Source organism: Triturus cristatus, chromosome 3_2 (assembly GCF_964204655.1).
Source record: "Triturus cristatus chromosome 3_2, aTriCri1.1, whole genome shotgun sequence".
NCBI lineage: Eukaryota > Metazoa > Chordata > Amphibia > Caudata > Salamandridae > Triturus > Triturus cristatus.
Window position 1 is genome coordinate 456,494,902 of NC_140584.1, and position 18,795 is coordinate 456,513,696.

General features: G+C 49.0%; 1 protein-coding gene across 1 annotated transcript in view; it reads right to left on the bottom strand.

Annotated features, from left to right (window-relative positions):
* LOC146857533 (uncharacterized) overlaps positions 1–18,795 on the bottom strand; it is an 813,297-nt gene that overhangs the window by 226,161 nt on the left and 568,341 nt on the right. The window contains exon 8 of the mRNA XM_085648075.1: positions 126–434. Coding sequence (XP_085504201.1) covers positions 126–434 — 309 coding nt within the window. The remainder of the gene's footprint in view (positions 1–125; positions 435–18,795) is intronic.

Sequence of the window (18,795 nt, forward strand, 5' to 3'; positions counted from 1 at the left end):
TTTTCCCTGGGCATCAAACTACGATAAATTGTGAAGTATGAATATTACAGATCCCCAGAAAGAGAACTTGCCAAATCAATACAAAGCAATACACCACTAAATTTGATATGAAACAACACACTGACCTTTTAAAATCATGGGGTACATTCCTCTTAGCTGCCGTCCATGATGAGTAACCTCCACTGTGAACTCAGCGTTATGGTCGTCCTTTGTTGGTGTAAATGTGAGTTGGCTTTTCCTTTGGAAGAGATCAGTTTCTTCACACAACTCAGGGGCCTCCACAATCGCGGCCTCGAAGAACTGAAACCCTCTAAACCACCTCACCTCGCATTCTGGAGGGTAGTAGTCTTTTACGACACAAGATAGAGTTACGCTCTCTCCTTCTTTAGGGACTTTGGGCTCACATACAATTTCCAGTGGTTTTGGGCTACTGACTACAGAAAAATACCAAATATAAATGGGGTAAATTTTAAGCGGCGAATATGAGACATAACAGTTTTATACATACATGCTACAGTGGAAATGTTGAACAATTGTTTCATAACTTATGCAAAAAGTAACCCCGTTAATCATGCAGTATTACGCTGCTGTAAAACATGGAAATTCAATGCTCCAATAATTAAAATTGTCTCAGGTTTATGTCCAGTTCAATCTCATGTTCTGAAGCAGTACCATGTGATGGTTGTAAATGCTTAAATGCTTCTTCCAATCAGTTTGACAAACAGAATGTTTTCAAATCAGTCTTCAGACTCTCACCAGGTGATATGTCAGACAGAATAGATGTTGCTTAGATTTATTAATTGCATTGAGTTTTCTCTAGTGATGAATTTTAATCATTTAAAAAACACTATTACCTCCCTCCAATCTCAGTGCATTGTCTTCTGGAAATAAGGCAGGAATAAACAACTGCAGCTGGGTTGTATCTCACAGAGAGGCTATGAGTGATTTCAAATAGACAACTTGAGCTTCGTTCGTGAAATATATCCCCATAATTCTCTTTTTACGCATTGTATATGACGTCACTCAGAACTTCGAGGTGAAAAATCACTTTTTACCCATGTATAATTTTATGTTATCTATATCCCCCAAAGTCAGGTGCCCCTGCTTTCAATTGCTACTCGAAGGAAGAGGAGTACTGGGGTTGCCACTTGTAACATGGCTTCCCCTCCCTGAACCAAATGTGAACAAGCATTGGCATAGCCAATAGGTCTCGCCTTCGGGACCTTATAAGTGATTAGCCAGATGTTTTGGTTTGGCCTTTGTTTTAAGCTACGTTGTAGAGCAGTGTGGCTGCCGTGCAGCTATGTTGCTTGGTAATGTTGAGCTGGCTTTCTGCTGATGTTGTTTTAGTTTACGCTGTTGTAGTGCATCACTTATGTTGAAGTTGTGCTTTGTTAGTGCTGAATTGGTGCTGTGGTATGGCTCTGCTGGTGCTGATTTGGGTCTGCACTGCTGGTGTTGTAGTGATGCAGATGTGGAGCAATGCTGATGCTGAGGTGGTGCAGCACTGTTGCTGAAGTTGTGTTGTGTTGGTCCTGATTTGCTTTTGAATTTTGGCTGTGTTGGTGTTGGTGAATTGATGCTGGGTAGAGCGGCGCTGATGCTGAGATGGTGCTGTGTTGTGGTGTGTTGATGTTGACGTGTTGGTGCACTGGACCTGAAGTGGTGCTGTGCTTTTACCGTTTTGGTGCTGCACTGTTAGTGGTGCATTGGTGATGTTGTGCTGTGTTGGTGCTTATGTGGACTGTGGTGGTGTTTATTTGCTGCGGTGCTGGTGCCGATGTGTTGCAGAGTGTTGCTGAAGTGGTGTTTAGTGATGTTGAGGTGTTGCTGAGTGATGCTGAGGTGCTGTTTCTTGATACTGATGTATGAGAGTGATGCTGATATTGTTCTGTGTGATACTTTGGTGCTGTGCTGGTGTTTAGGTGGTGCTGAGTGGTACAGAATCACAAGACTTTGAGCAGAAGCCAGTATGTTGTCCTGGTTCAAAGTCAGCAGCGCTTACCACTTTGCTCCATCCCTTTCGCACTGACTGCATGCTGTTTGATACACATAACAAACATGTGGCATGCAAAACGTGGGTATATCGTCTGTGCAGTCTACCAAGATTACTGCATAGTGACCGGTACAAGGGGCCGTGTGAAGAGCAGAATGGCGCGCATTGCCTGGTTACTGCAGGTCGAGTAGTACACCAACATCATAGACGTGCATTGCAGACTTGTGTGCCTAGGCATTGTTCTGTTATTACTGCATGCTGATTGGCGGATAAAAATTAAAACATGAAGTGCAGAAACTGTTCACATGTTTGCTTTACTTTTATTACAGCATTCTGGCTGGCACACTGCATTTTGTTTTGAAGGGTAGAGCGCTGTGAATTGTAAGGTTTTTTTCCGTATGCTCAGTGACACGAGAGCAAACGCGAATCCCTAAAGCTGCCGCCTTATAAGATTCCTGGAACATTATTTATTACAAATTCAACACTAAAAGCTTATAAGTCACCAACACTAAGGAGCTGCCTTGATTTGCATTATCGGGGGTGCTAATCAGTGCTAAAATCATCGCAACACAAATGCAAACATTAAAACTCACCGGTCCCCCCCCAAAAAAAATTCCATGAACGAGCAAATTAAGATAGACACCAACACCAAATACTTCACCACACTAGTGGTATGATTAAAACAAAATGTGCTCCCTAAAGCTTCCGCCTAATAAGATTCACGGAACATTATTTATTACAAATTCAACACTAAAAGCTCACAGATCACTTACATTAAGGAGCTGCCTCGCTTCTCCCGTGCAGCGTGATCACTAACCGGGCCCCCTCTACTGGTGACAACAATGACCCTTACCTGCACGGAAGGGATTTGCGGTACCGGGGGCCTGTTTCTCTTAAACTGATTGTGGAAAGCATGTGGGGGTATAATGCTAATCAGTGCTAAAATCATCGCAACACAAATGCAAACATTAAATCTCACCGTGCACGGAAGGGATTTGCGGTACCGGGGGCCTGTTTCTCTTAAACTGATTGTGGAGAGCATGGAGGGGCATATTGCTAATCAGTGCTAAAATCATCACAACACAAATGCAAACATTAGACTCACCGTGCACGGAAGGGATTTGCAGTACCAGGGGCCTGTTTCCCTTAAACTCATTGTGGAGAGCATGTGGGGGCATAATGCTAATTAGTGCAAAAAATCATCGCAACACAAATGCAAACATTAAAACTCACTGTTCACCACCCCAAAAAATACCATGCACGAACAAATTAAGAACGACACCAAAAACGAAAAATAGTTCCAAGACAAATACTTCAGCACACTAGTGGCAGGTTTACAGTAGTTAGGTGGTGGTGCATAGGCGTTCCCTGACAAATAAAGGAGGAACTAAAAGACAGATTAACCGGTCCAAAGCAAAAGATTTAATCTGACAAGCGACCAAGCCAATAAAAAGGCAATGGGCGGAGTTTCACCACTGATACGGATTACTGGATGTCTCGGAGAGACAGCGCATGCTCACTGCCTAGGCGAGACCTAAAAATAAAAGCCTTACCGTCATCCAAAATCAGCGCCCAGTACCTTTGTCTCTTTTCGTTCACCCTGCAGCTGTGTTTTTCTAATTTAAGCAGACAAGCAACGCTGCACTTACAGGCTCTGTAAGTCCTATCGGCCTGGTCTGGATGACCTTTATGACCCAACAACAGTATTTAACCAGTTTTGTTATCAACAGTTGCTACTTCATAGCAGTGAGTTATCAGGTTAAGAATTGAGTTTAAACGCTAATGGCTCTCTATGAGAACCATACATAACAAATGACGTTCAAAGTATAAACCATGAAGATATAATACAAATTAATTAAAAAACAGTTTAAATATAAGATCAGAGTTAATAAGCATACATTGCTCATTATTTCCTTATTGTTGTATTAATGCAGCTCATAACAAGTATTGGCAAATCAAACAGGTATGCTCTTGGCAAGCTTGTGCAATTGTATATTTTTTGTTTTTATTGCAAGCATGTGACCCAGCGGGGACGCCATATGCTTGCAATAAAAAAAACAATTAAAAAGCAAAACAGCTGCATCTGTGTTTTATCGTGATATTTTTTTTAAGAACCTGTTCATTATTTTCAGCATGAAAGACCCTTTATGCCAGAGAATTGCAGCATACGTGGAGATGGCCCACATGGGGACCAGGGTGGCTGACGTCACAATGTGGGGAGTTTATTCTGTCACCACTGTAGTGTTTTGTGGCGAGGTTCTGGGTTCTTCTTGTGACGCAGAGGTATCTGTTTCTCGTCGTCTCTGCCCCATTAGAGGTCGATACCTCAGGCTTCCGACAGTTCTCCAGCCCTCCAACCAATCCCATGCCTCACTGGGGTTCGTGAAATACCAGCAATGGGGTTCGTGAAATACCATGTTTTGCCCTCAGCAGTGATTCTTAGCTTTGTCGGAAAAATCATTGAATATATTATCTCCCATTTTCTTTTGTTTTGATAAACAATTTTATTGGTTTTAATACTCAACAAAAAGAACAGAAAAATCACTGCAACATACAAAACGTTTTGGTAGTCACGGAGTGTTTTCCCGTCAGGCCCAGCAATGGAGAAGAACTAGACCGCCCACAGTCCGCCCAACCATCTCCCATAGCAGATCAGTCCAGCAGACCCAGCCATTTGCCCCATACACTCCTGTGTTTAGTCAGACAGCCTCTTGCCTCATACACAGCTTTTTCTTGGATAGTACACCAGTCCACTCCGCTGCACCACCGTGCAATGGAGGGTGCTGTTGAATCCTTCCATGCCGCTGCAATGTCTCCTTTGGGACTAGCATGGCCGTCTCCAGGAGTAATTTGACTAAGGGGATCCACCCACCCTAGTATGTCACTCAGTTCAGTTACAATTGACGCCCAATATATGGAAAGGGTGGCGCAGGACCAGACCATAGGGTAAAAGTTGGTGGTTCTGCCTCACACCGAGGGCATTTTGGCGACGGGAGTAACCCTGCTCTGTATAGCTTCGCAGGTGTAAGATATGCACAGTGAAGATAGAAAATTTGAATGAGGCGAAGTCTGACCGATATACCTAGTACCTTAGGGGCCATTAGTGCGTCTCTCCAGTCTTCCAACTCCAACGGACCAAACAATTGCTTCCAGCGGGTCCTAAGGGAGTTTAGCACAGACGGGGTGTTGTTTATTAGTAATCAATAGATTTGGGAATTTCCCCCCTTCCCCAGATTCCTCATGAGGTGGTTAGCTCTCATTGGACTGAACTCTGGGACGGCTGTGTGGTCAGGAATGTGGAGGGCAAGGGCATGCCACAATTGGAGGTATTCGTAGAACTGAGTAGCCTGTCGGGAATATGTCTGCTGCAGCTGTTGGAAGGAGGACAGATGGTCACCCTAACACACATCTCCCAATCAGGTATTACCAATCAGGTCTCATTTCTTAAAGCACGCTAATGACCGAACCTCCCGCAGCTGAGTGCTGTGCCAGAGGGGTGTCTGTAGTGTAATATTGGCATCCTATTGAGTGTATCGCAACGCAGACCGCCACGCGAGGACAACCATTCGGGTGACTGCGGGTAGAATGTGAGGAATTGGAGCCCCATATAATAAGGCCTGGATCTGGGAGAATCTGAGGCTTTTTAGCTCTAGCCAGTAGGCCGGACCTGACCAAACCTGCAACTGAATCAGTCGTGGATCACCAGTAGGCGGGTGGACAAGTAGTACAGAAAGGGGTTAGCCATCCCCATACCACTCTCATATGGGGGCCGTTGGCTGTGCACGAGAGCCAGCTGTGACCTCGAGCCCCCCCAGAGGAAAGTCGTGGTCAGTCCATCCAACCCACGACACCAACTGCGGGGGAGCTGAAGCGGGAGATTCTGAAGTACATATATACGGAAAGGGGCAGGACCATCATTTTGAATAGGACAATCCTGCCAAGGGGATTGAGCGGATGCGATTGCCAATGCCTAAGGTCACCTTTTGTACGTTTGAGCAGTGGGCTCACATTGAGGGACCAATTCCGCTCCGGGAGAAGGCCACCCAGATACCAAGGTATTTGAAAGAAATTCTCCGCAGGGGAATGGTTGTTTGCCAGTCCACACATTCTCGCGAGGGATGAAAAGGCACAATCATAGATTTATCTGTGTTTAGACATACGCCCAATGAACTCCCAAAGTATTGGAGGATCTGGAGGCATCTCGGTCTAGAATGGGCTGGGTCAGCCAGAAAAAGCAGGACATCATACGCATACAAGGCGATCCGGTCCTCATGGGACCCATGCTAGTGTCATCCCTGAATCCGCTCATCATCCCGTATGAAACCATCCAAAGGCTCTATCGCAAGAGCAAATGGGAGAGGGGAGAGTGGGCAACCGTGTTGGGGTCCCCTCCTGATGGAGAAGGCCTCCGATAGTGCCCCATTTACGAGGACCCTGGCTTACAGGCTAAAGTAGAGGACCCCTACCATTTTCCAAAAATGGGGACCAAAACCCGCATTTTCCAGTACACTCCCCAAATTGTTCAAGTCGACCGCGTCGAAGGCCTTTTCAAAATCAAGTAGCACTAAGGCTAATAGGGAGTGAGGAGATGACTGTGAGCAATGGCCACATGGAGGTGTCTCAGACAGTGCCGTGTGCTACAATGCGGCATGAAACCACATTGGTCAGGGTGTATGAGAGTGTGAATCACTCACTTCAGACTGGTGGCAAGGATCAGGGAGTACATTTTAATCTCTGTATTAATGAAATTGGGCGGCAGTTAGAACATGAGGCTGGGGGCGAGTCCACTTTGGGGATGACCACGATGATAGCGGTGTCTGTGTCAGGGCGAAAAACGCCTTTTTCCAGAGCCTCATCGAACAGGGTATGGAGTTGTGGGGTCAAGATGTCTCAGAACACCGCATAGCATTCCGCTGGCAAGTCGTCCGGACCGGGAGTCTTGCGAGTACTAAGAGCTGAGATCTCCTCAGTGGTGATGGGCTCATCCAAGGCCTTAATTTCCACCTCTGGGAGCTGCGGGAGGGGGGCACCCTGCAGCAAGAGAGAGCTGGTGGCTAGCGTTGGCCACTGATCCGCCGAACAAATCTCTTTATAGTAATTGGCGAAGGTCTGCGCGATTTCAGCGGGGGCATGGAAAACTTGTCCTTGGGGGTCCCAAATTTCGGGGACTATCTGTTTGGCTAGGGGATGAGTAGTGAGCCAGTGGAGCAATTTTCGATTTTTAACCCCCCAGCCATACACATGAGCCACTGAGGACCTCCAGATCATTTTGGCAGATTCAAGAGAGATGGTCCTGCTATACTCTTGCACTAAGCAGAGCTGCTGGCGGTCCGTCTCCCCATTAGCTGCGTCTGAGGCAATTTCCAAGCAGAAGGCTCTGGCCTCGAGCTGGGAGAGATGGCATTCCTGGGCCTGCAGTCTACGCTTAAGGAGCCCCTGGACTGTGACCTTACCTGTCTCCCACAATGTACCCTGAAGTTGGACTGTGCGCTCATTAGTAAGAAAGTAGTGTTTCAATTCTCCTTCGATCCCCTGATTATATATATATATATATGGGGCGTAGAGCTCCCGTTAAGCCCCTTAGTTGCAGAAGAAGTGGGGAGTGGTCTGATACCCTTTGCACCAGGATTTGGCCCTCAGTAACTAGCCTGCAGTCCGGGGCGGGCATGAAGATGAGGTCAATGCGGGAGTGGGTATGATGCACAGCAGATGTATGTGTATATTCCAAAGTTCTATGGTGCCAGGTACGCAGACGTCACAGAGGCCCAGTTTGGAAGTCCAGTCTCCGAGACATTTAGCTCCTAGTCCTCTATGGGAAGATGGTGAGCCTGTGGCATCTTTGGTTGGGTCAGGGGCAGCATAGAAGTCTCCTCCAGTCACCGTCAGACCCTGGGGAGGGAGTTGATCGTCTACACAGCTGTTCGGAGTGTGGAGTCCAAGTTTGCCTGTGTGGCATATATTGACATCAGATTAATGGTTGAGTTCCTGAGGGTACCTGTAAGGATGACAAAGAGGCCCAGAGGGTCAACAACTGTGCGGGCCGGTGTTAAGAGGAGGGAGCGTCGCAGAAGGATTGCTGCTTCTTGGCCCCTCTAGAGAACCCTGGGTGCCACACTCTATCAATACCCTGACATGCCAAGAAGGGGCCTCAATTTCCCATCAGGTGAGTCTCTTGCAATGAAAGGACATCTGGGTGACATCTTCGAGCGTAATTTAAAATCGCCAGCCACTTAAGTTTATCTAAGAGTCCATTGACGTTCCATGAAAGGACGCTAAGGTGTTCACCCCCACTATAAAGTTGTGACATTATGGTAGGGTAGTGACGTGCAGGCCAGAGGTCTAGGTTGCCCAGAAATCTCCAGAGGCTAGGCTCAGGAAGCGGCTGAGGGCGTTCAGAGCCACCGCATGGACTATGCGGGGATGCATCATGCATTTTGTACCTAGTGTTGCAGAAGAACAAATTAACACAAACATAAATAGGGAAAACAGTCCTCCGCACTCTCCAACGAGCCCCCACCATACTTCCCCAAATGAAGAATCTGTCGCCCCATAAACATTGAATTAGAGTGTAAGAAAAACTAGCAATGGAATCATAGTGTATGGCAATGTGTGGGGACCCTCTACAATTAAGGATTGCCGTTCCTCCAGTTGAAGACATTGGTAGTAGTACGTGAGATCAGATATGGGGGCTGTGTGAAAGTTGGTGTCCTCAGAGGTTGGCCCTGTAGAGTCAATAGAGTGCACCTCAGGCGTCTGGTCCAGTCTCTCAGAGTTCCCACTGATTTCCACCAGTTCCTGGGATGCCGATGATCTGCTCCTCTCACAAGGGTAGCCTGCGGGTGAGGCAGAACCAGCACCATGAGCACGTGCCTTTTACGGGATCCATCGTGGGAAGTCGCAGTCACACCCGCTTGCGGTCCCTTCTGGGGCTCAGATCAAGGAGTGCCCTTTGCTGTGCGGAATGGACATTCCTCAGTCGCCCAAGTCCATGCCACCTCCGGTGAATCAAAGAAGTGTGCCTTATTTTGGAATATCACTTTGAGATGGGCCAGCAAGAGAAGTCTGTACTGCAGATTGAGGGCCTGCAGTTTTTGTTTCACATGTGTGTATGATCTTCTTTGGACTTTGACTTTTTTTGTGTAGTGAGGGAAGATCATAAACTTGGCGTCTTTGTGGAACAACTCTGACCGGGAGCGCGCTTCTTTCAGGATGGCATTGTGATCTCTAAAATTTAGTATCCATGAAATTATTGGTCGGTGTGGGGCTCCCGGCGGCGGTCTAGGTGCGAGTGCCCGGTGGGCTCTCTCAACCACAAACCATGATGGCAGGACGTTCGGGGGCATCCAGGATTTAATCCAGTCTTCGATGAAGGTATTCATTTGTGAGGGTCGCCTTCCTCGGGAAGGGCCACCGAGACATATTCTAAGAGGCCCCTAGGTTGCAGCATGTTGAGTTTAGGATTTTCCACAAAAAGGTCCACTGTCGGCCCCTCCGCTCTCTCAAGGACCCCACAATACACACATGGTTACAACTCGAGTAACCGTCAGAATCGTCCACTCAGTCTTCCAAAGTTTTTGTGACGGAACGCAGTTCATTGACCTGGGTTTTTAAAAGCATGTTGTCCGCCTTGAACAAATCCTCTACTTCAGACATCCAATCACCCATTTTGCGAAGGTCTGCTCTGACCAGCGTAACGTCTGTTGACACTGCATCAATTGTGTATTCTAAAAAGGTGCAAACTCCATGGATTACTTCCATGATATCGTGGAGCGTAAGAGGTTCCTATGTTGGGGTTTGGTGTTCTGCTGAAAGCTGCCCTTTCTAAGTCTCAGCCAGAGCTGCAGAGTCTTTAAGTAAAACATAATTTTCCACCTAGGTTTAATGTATGGTGTAAGTCACTTTCCCACCACCACTGTCATTATTGTGTGATGCAAAGGCCTTGCATGGAGAGTAGTCATTAATCGCAAGACTAGCTGTTGGGGATATGGCTGTTTTGCGGGGGAGGGAGGGATCACGCCTAATGTCACTACCTTGAATCTTGAGGGAAGAGTAGGGCACTCGTCTGCTGAGCAGACCTACTAGTGCTGGCGTCGGCAACCCCACTACCCCAGTTGGGAACAATCTGTGATGCCGCTCCATCCGTAGTCGTCTAGGAAGACGATTCGTGGAGCATCTAATCAAGGAAAGGCTGTCGGGCGCAATGAACTGAGGCCTCACATGCATGATAGGATGTGCCGGCAGTGAATTGTTCTCCCAATTACACTCAGAGCTGGGTTCAAAGAAAGGCACTATGTGCTGATAAAGTGTGTTGTCAGCAGTTGGGTAGGCTGATATATGTGCCGAGCAGGGCCCTCCTCCAATCTCAAGGCCAGTTGCAGTAAGCACCATGGGAATCACAGGCAGATATGGCTGAGCTAACAAGTTACGCGCTGTAGGCGTCACAGGAGCCCTTCGCCAGCAGTGTCTCAGTGAGGCACTTCAGTCCTGATTCGCACACGCTTGTTGTCACAAGCTTATTGCCGTGATGTACTTCATCCTGTATTCAAATGTAATCGTGCATCTTCTGAAGGACATTCCAGATTCTGCGGTTCAGAGTACTGATCAGTCAGTTTCTTTCACCAGTCAGTTACCAGATCGCAGAGGTGGAAGTCGTCAGAGGACGGGCTCCAGGGTACAAGTCCTATAAAAAGAAGTGGGGGGACTGACAATATGCAAATGACCTCATGACGTCATGAAAAGCAGAGCTTGCACGTTTTCTACGTCCAGTCCAAGTTTCTACTCTATATTCTGGAACTCGTAGTCCTGCTTGTAATGATGTACCTCCTACTGTCCCAGCACAAAGAACCACGTGTACACGGTGTTAGTGGTGCACGCAGGAGCACCGGAGCGGAGCTCTCTCCTTCTTGAATTTGGCACTACTAATGCCTGGGAAATGGGCGCCGCCGGACGTCCTGTGACGTCACGCGGCGCGCGTTGCGAAACACTAGACCGCTACACCACATCTCCCCCTCTTATAACAACACAAAACCTAACAACCCCTTGGAATATATACAGTCTTACTTGTTGTCCATGCTGAATTCCCCGAACCTCCGGGGCAGTAAGATTCTTATTCCTCGTCGTGTCCACTTACTGGTTTCCCCAGCTTTCGGAGTGGTGACTACGCCTCCTGGGCTGGGTGCCCCTTCACTGCTCTCCAATCCTGCTTCTTCCCACTCATCTCTCTCAGTCCCCTCTTGGGTATCTGCCTCCTGACCACTCTTCTCCTCGCAGGTTCCGTGTCCTGTTCCCGCCTGGGGACTTCTTTCTACTCCTCCATGGGGACTCTCCCGATCTGCCACCGGGCTCCTCCTTACGCTGGGTGTCCCTGTTTGGTTCGACACTCCCTGTGTCTTCCTCCCATCCGTGGGCATGCATCTCGCCATGCGGTCCTGCGACCATATCTTCCCATCACTGAGAAGTGCTGACCTCGAATATGGTTCCAACACTTGGAAAGGGGGGGTGAACTTGCTGTCTCCTTTCTTCCTCTGGATAGGTAACTTGACTCTTACCCATTCCCCCTTCTCCAGTGCGACTTCTTTTGTGTTGTGCTTCCTATCATAGTGTTCTGTGTATACTGTCTGTGCTTTCTCCAGGTTCTTGCGCACTACGGCTGGGGACCAATGGCTTTGGACCGTGAGGCGTTTCCGGGCCACGTTGTCCTTTGTGAAAGGCTCTCTGGACTGTACCCCGTTGAAGTGGGTGTTATCCGATAGGCCCACATCAGCCGCTTTAACTCCTTCTCCCAATTGCTTCCTTGGCTGGTCGCTGCTTGCACCGACCCCATAATCACTCTGTTGAACCTTTCCGCCGCACCATTCCCGGCGGGGTGATATATTGGGGTGTGCCGAACTGTGATGCCATTCCTGTCCATGAAGGTTTCCCACTTGCTAGATATAAACTGCGGGCCGTTGTCGCTCAGGATCCCTTTGGGGATACCTTCCCTTATGAAGACTTCCGTCAAGAATTCCAGGATTGTCTCTGTTTCCGCGTTGTCCGCTACGTGGACTTCCGGCCACTTGGAGTAGCGATCTACAACTACTGTGATATACTTCTGGATGTCGTTAGTGTCCGTTATGGGTCCCAGGACGTCAATGGAGATCTCTTCCCATGGGTTTTCCGGGCATTCATATCGGCCCAGGGGTGGCCTCAACACTTTTTGAGTCTTATCCGTGTTGCTACATTGCTCACATTCTCTAACGTGGCGTTCCACTGCCATGTCCATCCCCGGCCACCAGTAGTCCTCCTTAGCTCTCCATTTGGTCTTCACTATACCCAGATGACCCTCATGTGTGATGGCTACTATGCGTTGTCTCAACGAGGACGGAGGAACCACTTTGTTGCCGCGCAGCAGGAACCATGGCTTGTCTCCTACGGACAGTTCTTCCCTTACTTCCCAATACTGTTTCAACTCTTCTTCCAGCAATCTCTTCTCCGGCCATCCGTTCGTTACGTACGCTTTTATGGCACTCAACTTCTCGTCCTTTCCGTATTCCTCTTCCCATTCTTGGGCACTTATTGCTCTTTCATGATCACCAGTGAATGCTACCGCATAGTCCTCCCATCCGCCTTCGTCCTGGACTTCCGAGACCTCCTTGGATGCTGCTCTACTCAGGAAGTCTGCCACTTTGTTCTTATGCCCTGGTAGGTACTCTACATCATAGACGTAGTCCAGTAACCTGAGCGTCATCTTCGCGATTCGTGGAGTGGCATGCTCATGCCCGCATGACGTGAGGACCTTCACCAACGGCTTGTGGTCTGTGCGTAGCAGGAACCGTCCACCCCACAGGAATTGCCGGAATCTCTTCATCGCCCACACTGCCGCCAACATTTCTTTTTCGATGACACTGAACTTACTCTCGTTCGGGGCTAGCGCTCGGGACGCGAAACTAATCGTGGCTATCGCCCCATCTGAGGTCCTTTGCGTTAGCACCGCCCCTAGTCCTCGGTCGCTGGCGTCCGTGGTCAACATGGTTGGAGCGTTTGGATCGTATCCATGAATAGGCACTGCCCCGCTGATGTTTCTTTTCACTTCCTCGAATTCTCGTTGGTGCTCCCCCGTCCATAGGAACGTGGATTTGTCTTTGAAGAGCAATCTCAATTGATGGGTCTTGGAAGCGAAGTGGGGAACAAACTTGCTATAAAACTCCGCCATCCACAGGAAGGTTCGTACATCTTCTTTGTTCGATGGGGTGGGGGCTTCCTTGATTGCCGCGACGTTGGACGCTTTGGGTTCAATGCCGTGCCGGCTTATCTCATGCCCTAAGTACGTAACTGTGTTCATACCGAACTTGCATTTGTCCTATTGGGCCGTGAGCCCGTTCTGCTTCAGCACTGTCAAGACTTCCACTAACTTCTTGTTATGATCCGCTCGGGAGGTTCCCATCACCAAGATGTCGTCCTGGAAGTACTGGATGCCTGTTTTCTTGTGGAACAACTTGTGCATCAACTTTTGAAAGCCTGCAGCTGCCGAGGCGAGTCCGAACGGCATCCTTAGGAACTTGTAGCACCCGAACGGTGTAATGAACGACGTCAGGTGGTTGCACGATCGGTGTAGGGCGATCTGGTGATAGGCGGACGTCAAGTCTATAGTGGAGAACCACTGCGCCCCTTGGGTTTTTGCCAACATCTCGTTGATCCTGGGAAGTGGGAACTTGTCCACCACGATGTTCTTGTTCAGTTCCCTTAGATCGACACATAGCCTCACCTTCCCGTTGGGTTTCTGCGCTACCACTAAGGGGGCCAACCATTCCGCGTTGTCGATCGCCTCTATCACGCCGTTGTCTTCCAACCTCTGTAGCTCTTCTTGCACTGCAGCCCTTGTTCGGAACGGGATATTGCGCACTTTGTGGGACACCGGCTGAGCTCCCGCTCTGAGCTGTATCTTGTGCGTAAACTTCGCCATGCGGCCAATGGAGTCTTTGAACACTTCCGGGAATTCTTCTTTCCATCGCTGGGCGTCCTGATCTGGTCCGTCTTAGGTCATGAGGACTTGCATGTGCCCTCCTGGGTTCAGCTTCATGCCCAAGGCTCCCTGGTCTCTCCAGCCCAATACCGATGGTCCCTTCTCTGCCACATACAGTTTTCCTTCACATGTACGGCCTCGGAATTCGAAGGTTAGCGGACAATATCCCACCATGGGTATAGGCTCACCCGTGAACGTTACAGGATGAATGTCAGTGGGTCTCAAGTAGTACGCCGTGCTTGATGCGAAGTCTTTCTCCCATATCCTCCGTTGTATGATTGTGTAGGGCGATCCTGAATCCGCGACCATGGTGACTCTTATGCCGCCTATCGTCATTTCGCACTTTGGTTTTTTGTCCGCTGAGTTCTCTATTCCCAGTACTTGTTCCTCTACTATCAGGATTTCATCGTCCTCTTCTTTGTCCACTTCTTCGTCTTCTTCGCGTGCCCCTTGCGCTACATACTTCACTTCTTGCCTCGGAGACTTCCTCCTGCACACCTTTTCGTAGTGGCCTATGAGTCCACAATAAGAGCATTTGGCGCCAAATGCCGGGCAACCCTTGTCGCTGGCGGCGTGGGTGCCGCTGCCGCACCTGTAGCAGGCCGTCTTGTTCCATTGCCTTTGCCCTTGTGTTCTTGTCGTCCTGGTATTGAATCTTTTATGGGTCCGTGTGCCTTGTTGCCACGCCGGTTGTTTGCTGTCTGGTGTTTCCCCTTTACATACCGCTTGCTCCGGGTGGTTTTCGCGTTTGGCCGCTTCTGCGCACCTCCTGGTTAGTTCTGCTTTCTTCACTAAGGCCACAACGGTTTTCAGCGGTGCGTCGCCGTTCGTCCACAGCTTTTCTTGGATTGCGGTGTTCACCGTGTGCATGATGATTTGATCCCTTATTAGGTCTTCCTGTAGGGTACCGAACTTACACGTTAGGGCCAGTTTCTGTAAGGCCGCCACGTATTCATCGACGGATTCTCCTTTATTCTGTTTCCTATGGTAGAAGTTATACCGATCTATTGCTGTGCACACCACCGGGCGGTAATGGGCGTCCAGGTCTTCTATCGCATGTTGAAACACGTCGTCGCCTGCTGCTGTCCTATCTTCCTTCACCAGGTCTTGGTACACTCTTTGCCCTGCTGGGCCCAGATGGTGGAGGAGAATTTTCTTCCGCCGCGAGCTCGTGAATGGGGTGTCGCCCTCTTCTTCCAGGGCTGCGAGGTAGTTTAAGAAATACCTTTTCCAGTCCTCCCACGGCATCTCGGGCTCCCCTGTTTTAGCCAAGAAGGGCACTGGGTTCGTTAAAGAGAATGTCTGAGAGGTCATTTTCTTCCCACTGCCAGCGCGTCTTCCTCTCGGTGCGGACGTGCCCGATGTCCCCTCTTCTTGGACGTCTCTGCCCCTCTCTTCCCCCTCCTGGCTGGATTCTCCACTCGCCGCGGGACTGCCGCTGACTTTCTCCAGGGTGCTGGCCAATTGCCTGCCTAGTGATCACTCCGTACCTTCTTCCCACCTCCTGGGGTGCGGTGACTGTCGCTGCGGGCCCTCCTCGCCTGCTGCAGTGGCCTGGTGCGCCTGGCATGCCTACTTCTCCACCCGCGGCAGTTGGCGCTTCCTCCGCCTCTCTGCCGCGATCCCGCGTCGTGCACATGGTGGCCTCTGCTGGGTCCTCTCGTTTTCGCCGGGGCTCGGGTCCAGGGTGCATAGGTGTCACCCCTTCACCACCTCGTCGACATTGTAATGATGTACCTCCTACTGTCCCAGCACAAAGAACCACGCGTACACGGTGTTAGTGGTGCACTGCATTTATTACATGCACGCAGGAGCGCCGGAGAGGAGCTCTCTCCTTCTTGAATTCTGCGCTACTAATGCCCGGGAAATGGCCGCCACCGGACGTCCTGTGACATCACGCGGCGCGTGTTGCGAAACGCTAGACTGCTACACCACACTGCTTATCCCCATTAGAAAATGCGCAAATAAAGACTGTGTATACAAAGTAAAAACCTGGACTGAGGGAATTACTCGCGCAAGACTCTGGGAAAGCTGGGGGTTCTGCATAACTAGAGGAAGCTGCCCAGCGGCTAAATCGAATACCCACACACTAGATAGCAAAGAATCGCCGTGAATGCTGCGCGATTAACCCAGTCCTTCGCCGATTTGTGTTTTAAAGTCACAGGACGGCAAATGACCGCCGTTTCATTTCACTGCAATTAGCACAAAACCGCTTACACAAACGGTTTCCTTTTTCATCCACGCCCCGTGGGGCCCAAGTTCTTGGCAGGGGGGACAGCGTCCACCCTGTGAAAAGAGTGGTGGGGACGCCCTGTACCTGCATGTACCCTTGACTCGAGCCCTGATGAGCTCCTTCCATGTAACTTAAAGAAGAATAAACACGGAGAAATGTGGACATAACCGAACGGATTGTGTTTTTCATTTAGCACACCTGGCATACAACAGGGTGCTTCCCGTAGTCGCTCCAAGTCACCCGCTGCAGCGCGCTCAATTTCTCTGCACTCTAGGCCATGGCTTCACTCCAGCATACAGGCCACACCATCACTTACGGTTTGGGAGCACGATGGGCCCACACACAAGGCTTCTCAGACACCCTGCACGCCACCACCTTTAGGGGCTTATTTACAACCCCTTTGCGCCACTTTTGCATCATTTTTAACATGGGAAAAGTGACGTACGGGTGACGCAAGGGGCTTGTAAATAAGCCCCTTAGCATCATAGGCGTAGGCGCATCAGTGGTTGGATGTCGTGTTGGATTTACAGGGATTAGGCAGCGGATTGCGGGAACCTCTTTAGAAAGCGCCATCTTCCTGGGCAGCCTGCCACGCGCCTCCATAGTGATATATTTTTATGTACAGTGCAAGCCTTTCATTTGTTCTATGCATTTTATTTTTATTTGAGATGGAGGCAAGAACGAATCACCTCCTAACCAAGGATTCAAAACAAAGGCAGCTACAGTTTCACTTGAATAATTCATAACAGCAACTTTTCAGAAGAGAACGCATACAATTCACTGATATTTAAATTTAACATAAAAAATAACATAAAAACACAATTTAAACCACCTTTGTCAGTAACTATCTTCAGGCTTATGTGAACAATGTGCACAGGGATTGTATATTCAGTGAAGGGAGCCAAAGGAAAAAAGCTGGCTGACTCATTGCCCACCACAGCAAAAACGTAAAATGTAAATGCCAGTATAACAGGCAAATGGATGGAGTCTCCTGACCAAAAGCAGTCCCTCAATTTGTGCATACATATTACTGTTGCCCAGACTTAACAAGCACTGGCAAAGCCAATAGATCTCTAGTTTGCCAAAGCAAAAAGGCTTGTGGTCAATACGATGAAAGAATAAAGCAAGAATTGCCAAACTTTATTGTTGGGTAAAGTGTCGGGCCCTCACTAATCGACAAAAAAGAGTTGGCAAAAGGCAAAAAGCACACATTACCAAAAGATTCTCTGACTCTGAAGTGAACTAGTTGTGTATGGATGTGCTCCTTGTGCAAGGGAAGCATGCCAACGCTTACAGTGAAGTCGGAGGCAAAGGCAGGATGACTATATAGACATATGATACTTGAGCTCTCGCCCCACTGAAGATATTCCAGCAAGTGAGTGCGATGTAGGCGCTTCAGACTTTATCAAAAAGGCTTCATGCTGCTGAGTGAAAGGTACTGCACCCAGAGATGATGCTGAAACTGTCAAAAGCAACGCTATGATTGGAGGATGGACTGTGGCACTGGGTCGCGGCAGATGGTATGCCGCATGGCACCAGATGTTGAATGGCTGCGGAGGCACTGGAGCCTGGAGAGAGCTGGCAATACATCCCACTGAGAGCTGGCGGAGTGGTGCAAGTCACGGGCCAGCTGCACTCAACGGCATGCCTGTAGATGATGGAGACTGCAGAGAGGGGGGGCCGGGGCTAGCGGCGGCCAAAACTTCTGCACCTACTGCGCTTGTGGATATCAACTGGAAGTGATGCACACCAGGAGGAATGATTGCTACAAGCATCAAGGCTGGCCGTGGACAGAATAAATGTGTGGGGCAGGAATGGCAGCTATAGTATGGAAGAAAATATGGTGGTGTCCATCTGGCTGTGATTTCTGGAAGGAGATGTATTGTCCCTATGCCCCCTGACTACATTCGCTGACGACTGAAGAATCCGGGTACGCATTTGTTATGCACAACGTGACCGAGTTTAATGGTGGAGCTCTCTCCTGTGTAAGTTCCCTTGTGAGTACCGGAACTGAGGCATTCCAAATGGTGAGGTGATATTTGGGATGGTATGACCAGGGGTTTAAGTGGGCCGGGTCTCACCGGTGCTGAGCACCAGCGTTTTTTAAGGAAAGCCTCGAAATGGGTCTCTATCAGGCTCTGTTTTGTGCCCTGGCACAGGAGGTCCGTTAAAGATAGACATTTTCACTTGGGATTTCCCTTCTGTTTCTGAAACTCAGGTGCAGCAACATTGTCATGGTGTCACCAGGGCATTAAGTGGAAGTTTTTCAATATTATACACAAGCCATAGTTGCTGCTTATTTGTCTTATGCAACTAACAACCATTGACAAAGCCAATAGTCCTGACTTGGTGTAGGTATGATGTTACTTGTTGTATCATATATCTTGATGCAATGACAGAAAAGGGAAATGCTACTTACCAGTATGCATCTGTTCTTGGCATGTAGAGCTGCAGATCCACACACTAGCATAGTAGATCGCCATCTGATGTTGGGCTCGGATGCTTGCACCTTGTTGTTGTCTCGGAAGAAGTCTTTGTAGTCACGAGATAGGTGACTCCTCCTTT